Consider the following 18,350-nt stretch of genomic DNA (forward strand, 5'->3'; position numbering starts at 1 on the left):
CCGAGCACGAGGAGCTGCAGCATTGTGAGCCACTGATGTGAGTCAGTAAATGACACAAACTCTGCTGTACGCGAGCGAGGGAGCGGGGTTTCCAGATGCATGTGTGACTGTGGTTGTGACACTCCTCTTATCATGTCTGACTCCTCTGGTTCTGCTTGCATATGTGACTCCTTGTGCACCATGTGTGCAGATTTCCATCATGATAAACAAACAGACACGTTGCCTCCTCTTCTCATTCTGTCAATGTCTTTCTCTGTGGATCCTCACCACCAAACACTGACTCATGCTACATAACAGTTTTCATATCTAGGCCTCATAGTTCTGAACATATTATCTTGTCAAGCTGCCAGGCTGATACTGCTACTGATACTGAGTCTGTTTTCTGTGTAAAACTGCAGGGTTGGCCCAGGGGTGAAGGGTCTGTCCACAGTACTACCTCTTTACTTCAAAACGGCAGTTTAAAGGTCCATAGTTGATACAGTAAATGTTCCTGTCTTCTTTCATTTCATAAGGAGGTCTAGGTTCTATACTGTATAAACTGTGAATGTGTCAGACAGCCACCAAGTGTCAGTCCACAGAGAGATACTCACAGTTTGTGTTCAGAAAATCAGCTGTCAGGACTTTTGTGACTTTGTGATGTCATAGCAATGCAGGCACCACCCTTAGCCAAGCTCCTACAGTAGATAACCCTGAAAACAGGCAGCCATTCACCAACAGCCAACTCTGGCCCGTTCCCACGAACTCTATTTCCCGGAACCACCTTGGAACTTGTACAAATCATGAACCCTTCACTATCACCATTAGGAATGTCACAATTACTTTTTTTCACAATTAACCGCGGTATTAAACGCCACAATTAATTAATCATAAAGATTCCTACTTTCCAAAAAAGATTATGTTGGAACCGTATCGGCAGATGTGCACCAAAGTAAAGGTAAATGCACAGGTCCATTTACGTAACATTGAATTGGTAGAATAAAAAATGATTAAAATGAACTTAAACATAGATGACAATTAATGACTTGTATATTTCAAACACTTACCCTGGGGGATTAATAATTGGTCCTATATTAATAGATACTCCAAATATTTTGTGTCAATATTTAGTAATGTAATTATATTTGGACTATATTCTGATTCATGATTTATTGTCCCTGAGGGGAAATTCTATATTAGATTTTACATATTAATAGTGTTGTGAAATTGATAAATGCATAATAATCGTGATAATCGTAATACCGTATTTCTCTGACAATAATCGTACCAAGAAAATCTATAATCGTGACATCCCTAATCACCATACATGTTCAACACACAAAAAAAATGTTTTTATGACTTCAAAGTGAAGAAATTGAAAATGTAACATGTTTAAGAGGTTGAAGACTGTGTCCTCTGTCCTCAGGTATGGATGAGAGGTTATGTGTGCCCCTCAGCTAAAGGCCCTGACCTGTGCGTCCCACCAGTCCCTCTGTGAGCATGTATCGCAGGAACGGGCTCTCGGATGGCACCAGCATCAACTCAGTCACCTCAGAGGTAAGAGGAAGCTCCAGCTGTGTCTGGAGCCACTCCATCCTGACATCCAGTAAAACTGATTTGATATGTTTATTTATATGTAATTTATCATCAGTGTAGGTATATATTATGTGCGAAGGCTGAATCTGACGAATATGATGATTGTGTGTACACCAGAGGTTTTGAAGCTTGAAGCTGAAGCAGCTCAGTCAGTGATCAGTGATAGTTATCAATTCATAGATGCTTCATAACAAACAGGAAGTCGATCACTCATTACATGTTATTCTACAAAATGTGAACAAACATGTTAGGGTAAAACAAACAAAGGGCCTGTCCCAATATGCACACTCGATCACACTTACACACTTGGGCACTTGGCGTGCGCGTTCATGGGCCTAGTGTCAGTGCGCAAGTGTGTCCCGATTCTCCAACGACCGAAAGTGCAGCGCGCTTGATTTGCACTTTACCCACACTTATGGTAAGACCGCATCCGAGCGGTCTTTGGCCAAGTATAAGTCCCACAATGCACCACGGTGAAGTCCGCCGTCACGGCCGTCACCCAGAGTCACAAGTCACGTTTAGGAAATGCGATTGAATTAATCTCAATAAAATGAAATTAACTTTCTATCTAATAATTATGACCTTTTAATGTCATATTTTATATTCATCATGCTCTGTTCATGTTTTTATATTTTCGTTTTTCTTGTTTGTCTTATTTACTTACGGAGTTGGGCTTACACATTTATGATTTGAATCTTGCGCATAGAGACACTTTAGGAGTAGATGAGACTGATCCAGCAGCACCGTTTATTAAAACTGCTGTGTGTGTGTGTGTGTAGTAGTTGTGCTAGTGTGCTGTGCGCAACGGCACAGGCTGCACTTGTCAAGTGTGTCCCGATTGCTTTTAAATATCCACCCACACGCTTGGCCACTTAATCCATGCTTGCACACTATATGCAAATATACGTTCCGCCGGCAAAACGTCACCAAAGTGTGTGCGTAACCAAGCGCACTGAGCCAAGTGTGGAGAAATGGGACAGCCCCAAACACTGGGCTCAAGTTGAGGTCAGAGTTTAACTCACTGTGTCCATGACAACACAGAGTGTTTCCTGTTTATTGTCTGTATCTGCTATCAGAAGAGTTGCCCAAGTCCAGAGGTCCATGTGAGTCTGTCCCCAACACAGGGGAAGCTGTAAGAATAAGGAGTGTTAAATTATAATTAAATAGATAGATACATTTTATAATTATTATTTATTATTATGAATCTTGCTTCCTGCTTTTAATATTTATTATTGTTTTTTTTTATTTCAAATGCTTGTAATGTCATCCTTTGTGATGATGAACAGTGATTGAACATATTGGTGTTCATGATGCCACTGTTCGACTGGGCATCATAATGTGATTAGTTGATTGGTCTGAATGGGAAGGGTGGGATGAATGTGTGGCCGGCCAATCAAAATCCTGCAGTTGTTATTATTTAACAAAGAATTGGAATAATGTTATATCAAGATATTTGTTTTTTCCCTCTTTTGTCAGATATTGGACAAAATACAGTAGAAACATTCTCACATACATTAGAAATCACACTTGATCCAAACAGTTTATATAGAACAAGAATGTGATTTGTAATTCTTGATAATTCAAGGTGTTTAGTTGAGGAGAACAAAACTCTTGTATATAAACTACATTAATATTAAGTAATTGAATTATCTCTAGACATAGTTAATTTGATATTAATCTCCTTTCAGGTAAAAACTGTAACAATTGATTATGATGTAATTAGTGATACATGAATGAATGGAGTTTCAATGTAAATGACAGGGAGAGCGATGAGACAGAGACCTCATCAGTTTGACTGTTTTGAAACACGTGAAATATTGTTCAGTTTATGACCTGGAGTTGGTCTCTGATGCATTTTGACCTGATGACCATGTCTGCGGATGGGAGATATTTAAGGCCTATCCAATAATATTCATATTATGGCCATCCGACCTGTGGTTGGACAGTCGTTGTTAGGGTAGGAAAGCAGCAGATTTTCCACTTGCGCATCATCTGTTTCCAAAACATCTAGAAAAGACCTGATGACTTGTTCACGTGTCGTCTTCCCCGTCCATTGTTCTCATTTTTCCAAGCAATATTAAAATAAAAAAAAATAAAAAAACTTTCCATTTGTTGATTAGAATGTCAGAGCTGAGCCTCAGTAACTGGGAAGGATAAAACGTCCACATACAGATCAGGCTAAATAAACAGGCTCGGGGGAACATCAGAATACTTAAACTGTATTATCATAATTTGAAATGGGTAATATGCCCGGAATAAAGCATCTGGTTTTACTTGGTGAAAGCACTGATTCAGTATAATAATCCAGAGAATCACATTATGAAGGTCTTTTCTATTTTAAAGTGTGAACTGATGGATGAATCCATAATGAAAATGCTGGTCACATTCACATCTTAATGTTTTGGCTCACACTGTATGAGTGATGACTCCTCCAGTCTTATGGCTTTAATGCAAACTGAGGATATCTCAGATCTCATTTGCTGGCAAATCAGTTGGTTCATCAAGTTACTATAACAATCCAGGTGCTGTGGACACTGACAGCTGTTTATTAAAGCCAATATATACAGTGCTTTGCAAAAGTATTCATATCCCTTGAAGTTTTCCACATTCTGTCATGTTACAACCACAGACTTAAATGTATTTTATTGGGATTTTGTGCGATAGACCAACACAAAGTAGTGCATAATTGTGAAGTGGATGGTATGTGGTGTTCTTTGATTTTTTACAAATCTTCAAGACGTGGTCTCCCACTTTCTTTAATTTTTCCAAACATCTATAATCACAGCAGCACGGCCATAAATGGAATATATCTCATTGTGTTTTTAAGAATGGTTCTGTCTGTGGGTGTGCATCCCAGCCCAGTGCAAACTGCACACTGACAAAAGCCCTTTATACAACAATGAAAATTATTTCAAATCAAATCAAATCAACTTTATTTATATGGCACTTTTCATACGTTGTAACACAAAGTGCCTCACAGAGGATCAAAACAAAACAAAACAAAACAAAACAAAACAATACAAATTGAACTTTTTGGCCTCCATGCAAAATGCTGTGTGGCGGAAACCTAACACTGCACATGAACCTGCACACTCCATCCCCAGTGTATCATGGTGGTGGCAGTATCAGGCTGTGGGGAGGCTTTTCTTCAGCAGGGACAGGGAAGCTGCTCAGAGTTGATGGAAGATGGATGGAGCTAAAAACAGGACAATCCTGGAGGAAAAGCTGTTGGAGACAGAAAAAAGACTTGAGACTGGGATGGAAATTCAGCTTCCAGCAGGACAACCACCCTAAACATCCAGGCAGAGCTACAATGGACTGGTTTAGGTCAAAGCAGATCCATGTGTTAGAATGGCCCAGTCAAAGTCCAGACCTCAATCCTATTGAGACTCAACTGGAGCTATTCTGCAAAGAAGAATGGGCAGAAATTTCCCCAAAAGACTTCAGCTGTAAATGTGCAAAGCTGGTAGAGACATAGGCCTACCCCAAAAGACTTGCAGGTGGTTCAACACAGTATTGCCTCAGGAGGGCTGAACACATCTGCACGCCACACTTTTCAGATTTGTATTTGTAAGAAATCTTGAACACCATGTGTCAATTCCTTCCACTTCACTTATGCGCTACTTTATGTTGGTCTATCACATATAATCCCAATAAAATACATTTGAGTTTGTGGTTGTAACGTGACAAAATGTGGAAAAGTTGTATGAATACTTTTGCAAGCCACTGTACATTATAATAGTAAAATTTCACTCACATGTAAAGCAGAATCCTCCCTCATGCTCTGTGACTGAATCTTCTGAGGTGACACTCCACAGATTGCATACTATGATGGTGCCCACCTGACCTGTCATTCTACATACCTTAAAGCCTTAATAATACCAGTTGTCATAAAGGAGAAAATTAGCTGTAGAGACCAAGAAAGAAAATACTTTTTAACCAGGAAATAGTGTTAGTAATAGTTTTTCGGCAAGCATTTGCCTCGAAAACAACTCTGTCTCATAACGTTCCGTTATTATCTCATAGTGTGGTGAATGTGCAGGTCACAACTTGTCCACCAGAGCGTTTTGGAGTTGTTGGATTGTGTATTTGATGAGTTTGATGAGGGAAACCAAGAAATCCCATTAGCCTCTGTAGCGTAGCTCTGAGCAGCTCGCGGTTCTGCTCCGCCGTTCTAAAAATAGCTTGCACCGACAATTACAGGTAACAAACCTACTCCTAAAACTATGGGGATTATGGCAATGAGCCAATTTGCCAAAATGTTGAACTATCCCTTTATGTACTGAGGGACTGTCTGTCCAACAGTCCACCACCATTGTTGCATCAGTAATGCCTTGGCAGTGTGAGGGTAAAAAGATATTTTATTATTCTGAGGCAGAATGAATAATATATTTGATAAAATGAGGTCAACTAGTGAGTCCATCCATGACAGTCGTTCTGCTCTTGTCCCATGACAGCAGGTGACACAGGTATGGAGCTGTTGCCATGACACTTGCATGTGTGTTTCAGGCCAGCAGCAGCTCTGACTCTCTGGATGGACCCTGCGTGGACTACGCCAAGAGCTACGATGCGGTTGTCTTCGATGTGCTGAAGGTGACCCCCGAGGAGTTTGCTGTGAGTACACCTCAGTGATGGATCAGAGCTCAGCTCAGAGATCCAGATGCGCTACGCCAAAGCTGTTCTTCACTTTCAGGAGGCGCTGCGGGTTGGCACGGTGATGAAGTGCCTGGGTGCTGGGAGCTCAGAGATATTAACAGCTGCTCTTCTGGTTTTGGCTCATTCACCACACAGCTGCAGCAAAAAAAACAGAGCTGATGGTCCAGTGTCCACAAGCAGGAAGTTTAGGTTTACTGCAGAGAGGCTTCTGGCTCTCACTCCACTCATGAGCCTTTCCAGTGCTGATACAAGAATCTGAGATGCTCCTGAAATACCGGATCAGGTGTTGGCGAGGACACAAAATTGTGACCCGATCTGATACCTCATCATTCATCAATGAAGTTTAAAGTTGTACTCCCAGAGAGAACAGCAGTTTTCCCTTCCCAGAAATCAATTATTTGTTTCTGTTTAATAGTGTGAAGCAGACACTGGTGGCTACTGTGTTGGAGCACAGAACCCAGAGGACAGTCAACAGTGTAACATTAGTTGTTAGGAAAAACACCAGGAATTTGAAGCCTCTGCTGCGCAGTGTTTTGGATACAAACAGGTGGAGAACAGGTGCCTGCTGGAAACATCCAGCAGGCACCTGTTCTCCACTGTTCTCATCTGTTCTCCACTGTTCTCACAAGTTCTCCACTCACCTGTTCTCCACTGTTCTCCACTGTTCTCATCTGTTCTTAACTGTACTCATCTGTTCTCCACTGTTCTCCACTGTTCTCACCTGTTCTCCACTGTTCTCACCTGTTCTCCACTGTACTCACCTGTTCTCCACTGTTCTCCACTGTACTCACCTGTTCTCCACTGTTCTCACCTGTTCTCCACTGTACTCACCTGTTCTCCACTGTTCTCAACTGTTCTCCACTAGTGTTGTCACGATAACAACATGTTGGTACCGGTATCGGTACCAACATGTTTTTCGATACTTTTTGGTACTTTTCCAAATAAAAAGAGAACACAAAAAATGTCATTATTGGCTTTATTTTAATAGAGAATCTTAGAACTATAACATATGCATCAGTAAATAATCAGTAAATCAGTAAACAATCACTGCTGCTGCAGGATTAAATTTCCATCTATATTAATCTGAACTCTTCCTAAATTAAAACATTAGTGGTCTGTTTAAAAATGAATATCAACTTGTTTTCTTTGCATTATTTGAGGTCTGAAAACACTGCATCTTTTTTTGTTATTTTGACCAGTTGTAATGTTTGGGAGAAATTGTTATCAGTAGTTTATAGAATGAAACACAAACGTTCATGTTACTCAAACACACACCTATTGTTTCCCATACGTAGACCAAATTGATTCTGCCCCCAGTGGTGCAACCAGTGGTGCGCGGTACAAACGAAACTTACAGTATCAACCAGCAGTGTTTGCATTAATTAACGAGTCTGTGGTGGCCCGTCTCTCTCTCGCGCGCTGGCACACACACAGACACACACATAAACACAGACACATGGACAGGTAGCGCTGTAACGGTAATAAAAAAAAAAGCACCTTGCTTCGTTTGTGACTCGCTCACTCGCTCGCCGCGGCGACTTCACGCGGCGATGTCACCGCTGCCGGCGGCGCAAAATGAAAGTACCGGTCCCATCTAAGCGCAGTATGGTACCGTTTTAAATGCGTTAGTACCCCGGTACCACTCTAGTACTGGTATACCGAACAACCCTATTCTCCACTGTACTCACCTGCTCTCATCTGTTCTCAACTGTTCTCAACTGTACTCACCTGTTCTCCACTGTTCTCATCTGTTCTCCACTGTTCTTACCTGTTCTCCACTGTACTCACCTGTTCTCACATATTTTTTCTAACCTTTCTTTAACCCATTTAGATCATGATCTAATTTTCAAGGGCGACCTGGTCAGGAAGGCAGCAGCACACGTTATCAGCAAATATCCATTAAATACGAATACATTTCAATCAATAGGGCCACAATTAAATAGAAGTTAAAACAAAGTGCAAGGAGCAAGGGAGTCGTGGTGGCAGAAATGGTTAAAAGCAGAGGAACCGTTCAGTTGATTTTTGCTGTCGGTCCTTTAAGAAACAACGGAAAACATTAAAAGATACGAGTTCAGACATTTTCGGTTCACCCTGAAGATTGTTCCATGTAGATGTGGCGGCAAAACTGAGCGCTTTTTTCCCCAGTTCAGTCCGAGCTCATGGAATATTCAAGCAGTAAATATCCCTGGACCTTCAGGCATAACTCCTCAGAGGAATGAACATCAACCGAGGAGAGCCTTATAGATCATAAGCAACCAGTGAGTTTCCCTCTGAGTGCTCAGAGATGGCCAACCAGACTTGGCATAGAGCTGACAGTGATGTGTGAGGCGACCACAGCCAGTGAAAAACCTCAGTGCACTGTGATATACTATAGAGTGTCCATACTGTTCTCCATTGTTTTCCACTGTACTCACCTTTTCTCTGCTGTCGCCCAAAAAGATGTTTCTAGCTTTCTCTGTTTTAGATGTTTAAATGTGATTATCTATTCATCACAGTTATTTATTTTAGTTCCCAAAGCTCAAATAGTTGAGAGCTGACTGAACTGTAATATACGTAGATCAGAGCGTGTGTTAATTTATAGATACAGTCTCAGCCAATCATATCACTGATCTGATGTCTCTAAAAGAGCTGGACCAGGTTTGAAGCAGGACAACGACAGCCTAACAAATGGGAAGATGCTTCTCCAAGAAATCCTACTGAAGCTCATATGATCTCATCACTTTGATGTTACTTCAGTCATAATCCGTCTTTGTTGACTTGTTGAATATCTGTCTCGTTGTTCCAGAGCCAAATCACCCTGATGGATGCTCCAGTCTTCAGAGCCATACAGCCAGAGGTAAGAGAGTCATGTCGTCAGGTGCTTGGCCTCTTATTAGGAAATTCAAGCTGCAGTGTTGTTAACCCTTCCAGCCACTACTGGAGGGCTGCTTGTAATCTCTCAGTACTTATGTTTAAAGTGTGTGTCGAAACCTGTAAGTACCTACACACACACACGCACTCCCACTATGATCCCAGTGCCCTTTCTGTTTCCAATATTTGTCCTGCAGCCGTGATGATCTTCACAGCTGTTGCCTCTGAGCTGAACCCAGACTGGTTGTAGTGGTCCGACCTCCACTTTACCCTCAGTTAGTCAAGGAAATTTCCCTCACGCCACGTAGGGCTCAAAACAGACTGTCTGCGGACATGGTGGAGACATTAGAGACTGATAATTGGAAATTAAATAAAGACGACATCCTCGCAAGCACATGGTGTAGAGCTCAGTTCAGGCCAACGTGGTCTCCCACTTTCTTTAATTTTTCCAAACATCTATAATCACAGCAGCACGGCCATAAATGGAATATATCTCATTGTGTTTTTAAGAATGGTTCTGTCTGTGGGTGTGCATCCCAGCCCAGTGCAAACTGCACACTGACAAAAGCCCTTTATACAACAAAATTACTTTGTTATTATTATTAATATTACAACATTCAGCATTAGGGTTGACCTGATGGATGATGACACTGTTGAGGTCCATCAGCTGACATGACTGTGAGGAAGACTGACAGCAATAGAAGTAAAACACACCAACTAGTTTGTATCTGTCATCGAACTCCACAGTAACATCATGCAGTGAATAGCTGTGTTATTTATGTATTGCAGTAGGTGATTTAATAGATCTAAATGACTCGTAATCATTAAATTTAAGGAGTCTGGTTATATTCAAATTTATCAAATTAATGTTTACAAGCTGCAGATAGTGATCCTGTATACAGATGTTCATGCAAGCTCACATCTGGGGCTGGAGCCAGGAGTCGTATCTCTGCATCTTAAGGCTCAGAGACGTTGCGTGATATATATCTTGGTTATTTCCATGAAATGAACGAAATGTTCAGCCGTAAGTCAAAGCCACATGTGAGGTGTCACCGGCAGTTTTATGAAAACGGACTGTTGTTAAAATACCAAAGACGAGGTTTCCCTCCCTGTTGGAAAAACAGTTCAGGAGTTAAGCCTGTGCATATTCTCATTTGTCCAGGTCATAGTATCTTATGTATTTTAAATTCCTTTGAGAGGCCTGGAGTTGCACATAGACATCGATGGAGTGGACGTAGAGGGAGAGTGGGTGGGGCTGTGCGTGCACTGAGCTTTATGGAGGAAGTTCAGTATCATACTGTATCAGTGGCACTGTTCAGACCTGGTGTTGATGTCACACATTCAGGACACTCTGATCACCCAGATCACTGTCACCTGACCTCATGTGTCCACATTGTCTTAGCAATGTGAACACAAATGCGGCCTGATCACATTGGAGGACCAACTACTGTACTGTGCACTACTGACGTCCTCTGACACTGTCTCATTAGTCTCAAAACAGCTTTATTATGAACTCAAAATATTTGACCATTTATTTATGAAAGTCACTTTCTGTCCCTCTTTGTCTCACACATAAACATCAGTACAAGCACACTGACTACACACCCGTCTGTGAATTGGATAAAAGCAACAACACTTACTACCTGTTTATCTGCATATGAAGTGGGGAGGTACTGTAACATCGAATCAGAAGTGGTTAATCAAGACACACATGGAAATAATTTATAAAATACATTATTATTTTTCTCATCATGACAGATCATTTCTCCTTGTACTTAAAGGGATACTTCACCCAAAATCGATAATTGGGAGCTACTACTACAACAAGGCTAAAAACAGAGATCAAATTTACTTTTTCCGAACAACTTTTTCATGTCGCAGCTTCAGGACACTTGGGTCAGTACAGATGAGCAGTATAGAGGTATCCACCGCCGAAAGTTCTCCAAACCCTTCCTTGGCATGACGGTGAGCAGAAAATTGGTGAATTATTGATTTTGGGTGAAGTATCCCTTTTTAATAAACTGTATAACATCTTATATAAGACTGAGAGAAGTGGAGGCGGTGTTGATCTCAGGTGAGACAGACACCTGCAGGGAAACCCCACAGCAGAATAGTGGCGCCTGAATTAATCATGAAGTACGGTGACTAACGAGAAGAGCAGCTCTGCTGATTCAGCGTGGATAACAAATGCAGATGCTTCACGAGGGCTGATGGTTTCTACACAACCGCCATCAAAACACCTTGAAATTTTAACTTTAATCTCCAAACAGTCTGCCAGTCGCAATGTCACTTTTAATCACACATCATGCTGGGAACCTGATTGTAATCTGGTACTGGTCCAAATGGAAGTAATCTTGTTTGAAATGGAATCTGGATTTCTGGGGGTTTTCCTGTCCTTGTTAATGGCCTTAACTCAAGGTCGTCAAACACTGGATGCCGTCTGCGGAAGAATGAAATAATTATAGTAACTTAGATTTGGACAAAAGTAAAAGGGAAAAGGATTTTCCACTGGTGAATGAACTGCTGTTTTTATTCAGCCAAGACTAGTTTATCTCTCTGAGAGAAAACCGGTATCACACAAGACCACATTAAGACCAGATCCACTCCCATGGCAACAGTTTCCTTCCCTTTTTAGCCATGCTAGCTCCATGATTATGAATGGCAACGCTTCAATCAGACAACAAGTTTTGCCTAAGATTTTCCAAAGCCAGATGGTGGCCAGAACATAATCAAAGGCTAAATTAACGAAAACTGACTAACAGTAATGCAACTTTGCAAGAACAAATAAACGTACCGGTAGTCTAGAAATGAGTCATTAATGAGTCATGAAATGAAATGAACTCGGTGTTAGTATTCTTTTCCATATTCTGAATAATGAATGTTGAATGTTTAAGGCTGTAGGTAGGTACACTATTGTATTGTGTACACAGTGTACAGAGAGCCAGCTCTCTTTAAACTAGCCAGCTGGAGGAAAACATCACGAACAAAAAGTCTAAAGAGGAAAATTGTTCATTCGGATAGATAGATAGATACAGTACATAGGTAGGTAGATAGATGCTATGTTGAGTGCTACTGTATGTTGAGTGTGAGGGAAATAATTGATGTTTAATATATTCAGATTTTAGTGATGATAACAAATGTTAACAACCTAATCAAACAGTGAAAGTGGTGAAAACTGCATCTGCTTCACTGCAGCATTTCAGCATGAGCATGTCAGAATAATGTGAGACTTTAGAGAGTTGGACTAGTTGTTCTTCTTTCCTCTTATGCATTATTAATAAGACTAGAACAATATACATTATATCTTTAGATTTTACACTTTACTTTTTCTTTTCTTTTTTTAAATCTATGTTCTCTTTATACTGTTCCCCTAATTGAACTAATGAATTATTTATTAATTGTAGTACTATTTCTATTATGACCATGTATACTGTCCTGTTCTGGGGCTTGATATTTAACAAAGCGTACCTGGGAGGGTAACATTTTATTAAGCATTAGTTAAGCATTAATAAATACTGAATTCTTCATTTATAATGCATGTGCAATGTATTTATTAGTTAATGCTTAACTAATGCTTAATAGTGTGTACTAAGTGTTACCCTTGGGAGTTGTGAAACTGAAATGTACATGATGCAGGAATTAATGTGATGTGGACTGAATGTGACGTGGACTGGGCAGCTGCAAACTGAATTTCAATTGCCCCTGGGATAAATTAATTTGTACTGAATTGAATTGAATTGAATTGAAGTACTGACTGTTATAACCTACAATTTGTGGTTGCTTTATATCAGCTTGTTTTCCTTTTATCCATGAGACTGAGGCTTTGTTCTCCCTGGTGGCTCATCACCAGAATCCCCTCACAGGAGAGTGGTAGTGGTGCTGCTTCCTCCCGCCCACACAGACAGTCAACTGCTGTTGTTATTCACAACCACATTCTAAATTGAAGCTGTTATTGTCTGATCCTCTGTTAACCTGTGTTCTCAGCCGTCACACTCTTCACACCGCTGTTTCACTTCCCTCACATCTGTCCGTTCATGTCCTCCTCTGATTGGCAGGAGCTGGCCAGCTGCGGATGGAACGGGAAAGAGAAACACAGTTTGGCTCCGAACGTGGTGGCGTTCACACGGAGATTCAACCAGGTGTGTGTCCCGTGTTTTTTTTACAGCAGCGTATTTCATCAACAGTGTTTCGTCATTTTATCTAACACCAAAGAGACACGGTGTTGGGCTTCAGAGCTGTTCAACACGCAGCTAAAAGATGAGTGTTGGACTTCCTGCCAGCAGGTGGATACATATCCCACTCCTCCACTGTGATGTGTGTTTGCCAAACACAGTCACCGCAACAACTTACTACTGTGTCTATGTGTTGATGGAGTGTTTGTAGCTTGTGTCTCCCCAGATGATCAAAAAAATATGAATGAATGCAAGTTTACTGTACTGCTGTTACTACAGTAACTACTGTTACAGTGATGTTGTTAGCATTAGCAGCTGTTCATCATCACCCCCACTTAACATCTGTCTCCAGAGGTGGAAACAAACACCCACATTAACTCTTGTCTCTATCAAGCTGCCAATCATACATCTGTGTGTCCAGAGCTCAGCTTCCATTTTCTTAGAATTCACTTAGTTGCAGTAAACATTTAAAACAAGACAGGCCCGTGACAGTCTGTGTCTTTCATCCCCTGTTTTATTTTGAAGTTCCTTATCTTCTCATCTTCCTGTGTCTCACCTGTGTGCGATTGCTCGACCTGCGTCTTGTTTCTCCCTCTTGTATTTTTTTTTACCTTGTTGATCGTCTATGTTGTGCATGTGCTCTTTGTTCTGTGCTCCTGCCTTTTTAATTTCTCCGTGAGTTAGGTAAATTATTTTTTGTTGCACCTTATTAGTTTCCATGCCGTGTCTGCAGTTGGGTCCTGTTCCCCTGGAAAACCTGACCAGACTTTTCTTATTTATTTGCAGAAGCACAGTGGATCAGTGTATCTGGTTCCCACACTGTTTCAAAACATTGGAAAATGTTTAATATCTGTGTCCTGAATTTACTGCAAGAGTAGAGAGAATGTGTTGTATTACCTATCACATACACATTACATTAAAGGGATAGTTCAACATTTTGGCAAATCCGCCTATTGCCATAATCCCTATAGTCATAGCAGTAGGTTTGTTACCTTTAATTGTCGGTGCAAGCTGTTTTTAGAACGGCGGAGCAGAGCCGCGAGCTGCTCAGAGCTACGCTACGGAGGCTAATGGGATTTCTTGGTTTCCCTCATCAAACTCATCAAATACACAATCCAACAACTCCAAAACGCTCTGGTGGACAAGTTGTGACCTGCACATTCACCACACTATGAGATAATAACAGCTTTCTGAAAAACTGACAGGAACACGCATCAGCGGTTTTGCATGACTTTACCTTGAAAACAACTTAATGTCAATGTCAACTTTATTTATATAGCACATTTAAAGGCCTATGGCCAGCCAAAGTGATTTACAGGATAAAATAATCAGCAACAATAAACAATACAAGCAAGACAGTAAAAACAGTGAAAAAGAAACGTAACGTTCCGTTATTATCTCATAGCGTGGTGAATGTGCAGGTCACAACTTGTCCACCAGTGTGTTTTGAGTGTTTTGGAGTTGTTGGATTGTGTATTTGATGAGCTTGATGAGGGAAACCAAGAAATCCCATTAGCCTCCGTAGCGTAGCTCTGAGCAGCTCACGGCTCCGTTGTTCTAAAAATAGCTTGCACCGACAATTAAAGGTAATTAACCTACTCCTAAAACTATAGTGATTATGGCCAATTTGCCAAAATGTTGAACTATCCCTTTAAGGTGAAACAGAAAAAAACTGTCACTTTTTCTTATGTTAATTACGTCTATTTTGTTTTAAATTACGTGAATTCATAATATCATCCTCAGGTCCACTGTGACACAGCAGGATGTAGATGTCAGGAGAACTCTGCCTTTTCTGCTTTACTCATGAACGTCCTGTTTTTACTCTGCCACCCACAAGTCTCACAAGTCACAACCTGATTCGAGCTCAGCTCAGGGCTAAACTAGCAGACCGATGACTGCATCTAGATTCATGTGTCTTTTTACATATGTGTGTATGTGCTGTTTCAGGTGAGCTTCTGGCTGGTGAGGGAAATCTTAACAGCCCAGACGCTGAAGATTCGTGCAGAGATACTGGGCCATTTTGTTAAAATCGCAAAGGTGAGTTCATATTTTTAAATGGAGACAATTCTTTGTACCAATATGAGAGGTATTTATCTGCTACCAAGTTAAAGTCAGTCAATAAATAGCTATATGAGAGAACAAAATGAATGAATTGACCTGCTTTAGATCAGAAATAACATTTTCATAGATTATTTAAATTAAGATGGAAGAAGCTGTGAATTTGCACTTTAAACACTGATTATAATATTAGTTTGTTGAACACGCTCTATAAATAATCTACAGTCTATAATGGTTTTCTGGATCCAGTTTTCAGTTCAACAATTGATGAGATAGTGTTAATGTGGATGTGAGCTGAAAGGGACAAACCCTCACATTAATCTCTTTTATTGCTGCAGCTGAACTAGCTCATTGTGTGTGTGACCCTAACCCTAACCCTCTGCCTAACCCATCAGACATAGACGTGTGCTCAGTAGATAAAGCCAGTTGCTCAACGGTCAGTGTTTTACTGTAGATCTGCAGTTTGTGGGTCACGGTCAGTTACTTGTAAAACAGTTTGAACACTGAGTCGCCTCGTGCGTGTGTGAAGAATCCAGCCACTTCCATCAGGTACTTTATGACACTGCAGGAGAAGTGATGGAGAAAGCAGACGCAGCTGATGGCAGGGACACGATGCTGTTCCTCCTCTTGTGATCCTATCAGGGAACAGTAGCAGGAGGGAGTTTTTTCCCTGGGCGTGTGGGCTGGAAAGGAAACATGCACGCATCACATAACGTTCTTGGCAAAGATACAGACTCCTGAAAATGAAGCTTTATGTATCTGATGTAACTGTTGAGACCCAGAGTGTGTGCTCATATAGAACTACTCTGCAGTTATGGATTGCAAATGACATCAGACACAAACTGGGAGTCGCTCTGTTAGCTTCTCTTTCACTCCCTGTGCTCGTATTTAATGTATTCAGACAGCACAGTGAGATACAGGAAAGTCATGGAAACAGAGGCAGGTTGCACTCAACCCATGGCTGCTATGTTTAGGGTTAAAGGGATACTTCACCCAAAATCGATAATTCACCAATTTCCTACTCTCCGTCATACCAAGGAAGGGTTTGGAGAACTTTCAGAGTCATCAAAACGCGTTTGGAGTTCCAGGGGGGGTCCTGCTAGCAACAGATTTTCATATAATGGTGGTGGATGTTCTTCCGTGTTTACATCATACATCCAGTGGTTTACAACGACAAATGAACATCTCACAGCAAATCTCGCACATGCGCACAAACATCAACAGAGCCACTGGGAGCTAGCACAGAGATCAAATTCATTTTTTCCAAACAACTTTTTTATGTCACAGCTTCAGGACACTTGGGTCAGTACAGACGAGCAGTATGGAGGTATTTGGATGTTTCATAGTGTGTGTTTTGGACGATTCAAAAGTGAGCTCTATCCGCTGCCATTATATAAAAATCCGTTGCCAGTCGGACCCCCCCTGGAACTTCAAAAGCGTTTTGATGACTCTGAAAGTTCTCCAAACCCTTCCCTGGCATGACGGTGAGTAGAAAATTGGTGAAGTATCGATTTTGGGTGAAGTATCCCTTTAAGTCCATGTGGCACACACTCTATCAGGTGACCCACTGAGGCCTCCACCACATTTTAATACATATTTCCATCACTGATCAGCAGAGTGTGGAGCCTCAGTCTACTGAGCTGCTCTGGTTTCCTGGATCAGGATCAGGAGCTGCTGAGAAGAGGAGGAGCACTTCCAGTACATTGAGCCTCACTTCGATTACAGCAAATAAACTACTTTCATTCCATGATTCATTATTACTCAAGGAGGCAGAGGAAGAACTGAACATTAGACCGAACAGGAGAGAGAGAGTCATTAGTAACAAGACTTTGTACAAATGGCTGTAATCAATTCTACATACCCCCCCCCCCCTCTCTATGACTGTAATAAAGACAAAATGCTTGGAAAAATACCCTGTAATTGAAAGAAAGATAATGTGTCTCTTTTAGCTTTCCCTCTGAGCGTTCATTTTGCCGTAAATCCAGCTAAAGTCATAGCAGAAGATGATGTAAGCTTCGTAAAATGACATCACAAAATCTGCAGTTGCCCACAGCTGGTCCAGACACGGACTAGGTTTTTCAGATTGTCTGGTTGTATTTCTCTTGTCGGATAACATAACAAGTTTGAAATGGTGACTTCATCACTGTGACGTTGCCTGAGTGACAACATCACCAAACACATCACTTTAGGCCAAAGACTAAGCTGGGATTTCGGCTGGATTTATTGCTTTACAGATCGTAGGATAGCAGAGATGGTGTCAAAACATTGTGTAGTTGTGTGTTCATGGTGAAAAGAAACATGTCACCCAGTGCTACAGCGTGACCACCTGATATGTGTTTCTTGGTTTTCGGACAACCGTAGAGGAGGAAACGAATCACAGAATCTGTCTAAACACAGTCTCTGTTCAGTTTAATAGAAAACAACACATGTTATACCTTAAAGATTTCTATTTACCTTCTTATACTTTAAAACTGTGATACTATCCAAACCCAGAGAGAGACGCAACAAGGGTTTCTGGGTTCATGGTAGACGTGTTAACCTCTAATCCATGGGACACCTCACCTGTTGTTTCCAACAATTATTGTGCTATTTTGTACCACAGGTTTTGATTGTACTCAGCATCTTATTTACAACATCTCTTTGTCTGTTCCCAGAAACTGCTGGAGTTGAACAACCTCCACTCCCTGGTGTCGGTGGTGTCTGCTCTGCAGAGCGCTCCCATCTTCAGACTCAGCAAAACCTGGGCGGTAAGACATTAGTCTCATACACTGCTTCAAGCAAAAACAATAAAGTGTCATTACTCGCTCCTTTTTTAGAACGAGTGGGAGTCAGCTCCAAGCAGCCAATCATGAAGAACCACGCTTTTTTACATTTATATTCTCACATCTCTACAGTCTCTCTTTATTTCCCCCTCGAGTCAGAACCATTAATGTAACATGATTACTACATAAGATAAATTACAGTCCGGAGCCTGTGAAAACACATACTGTACCCTGACTCTGGGAAATGTAGTTCATTAAAGTCCATCAGGAATCAGAGGGA

The 18,350-nt window shown here is 41.1% G+C and overlaps 1 protein-coding gene across 1 annotated transcript in view; it reads left to right on the forward strand.

Annotated features, from left to right (window-relative positions):
• The window catches only part of LOC146977698 (ras-specific guanine nucleotide-releasing factor RalGPS1), a 104,384-nt gene that overhangs the window by 9,940 nt on the left and 76,094 nt on the right, over positions 1-18,350 (forward strand). The window contains exons 2-7 of the mRNA XM_085794120.1: positions 1,403-1,533; positions 6,082-6,186; positions 9,014-9,064; positions 13,134-13,217; positions 15,198-15,287; positions 17,963-18,055. Coding sequence (XP_085650246.1) covers positions 1,477-1,533; positions 6,082-6,186; positions 9,014-9,064; positions 13,134-13,217; positions 15,198-15,287; positions 17,963-18,055 — 480 coding nt within the window. The 5' untranslated portion in view covers positions 1,403-1,476. The remainder of the gene's footprint in view (positions 1-1,402; positions 1,534-6,081; positions 6,187-9,013; positions 9,065-13,133; positions 13,218-15,197; positions 15,288-17,962; positions 18,056-18,350) is intronic.

Source organism: Trachurus japonicus, chromosome 12 (genome assembly GCF_045865225.1).
Source record: "Trachurus japonicus isolate A0001 chromosome 12, Traja_1.0".
Lineage (NCBI taxonomy): Eukaryota > Metazoa > Chordata > Actinopteri > Carangiformes > Carangidae > Trachurus > Trachurus japonicus.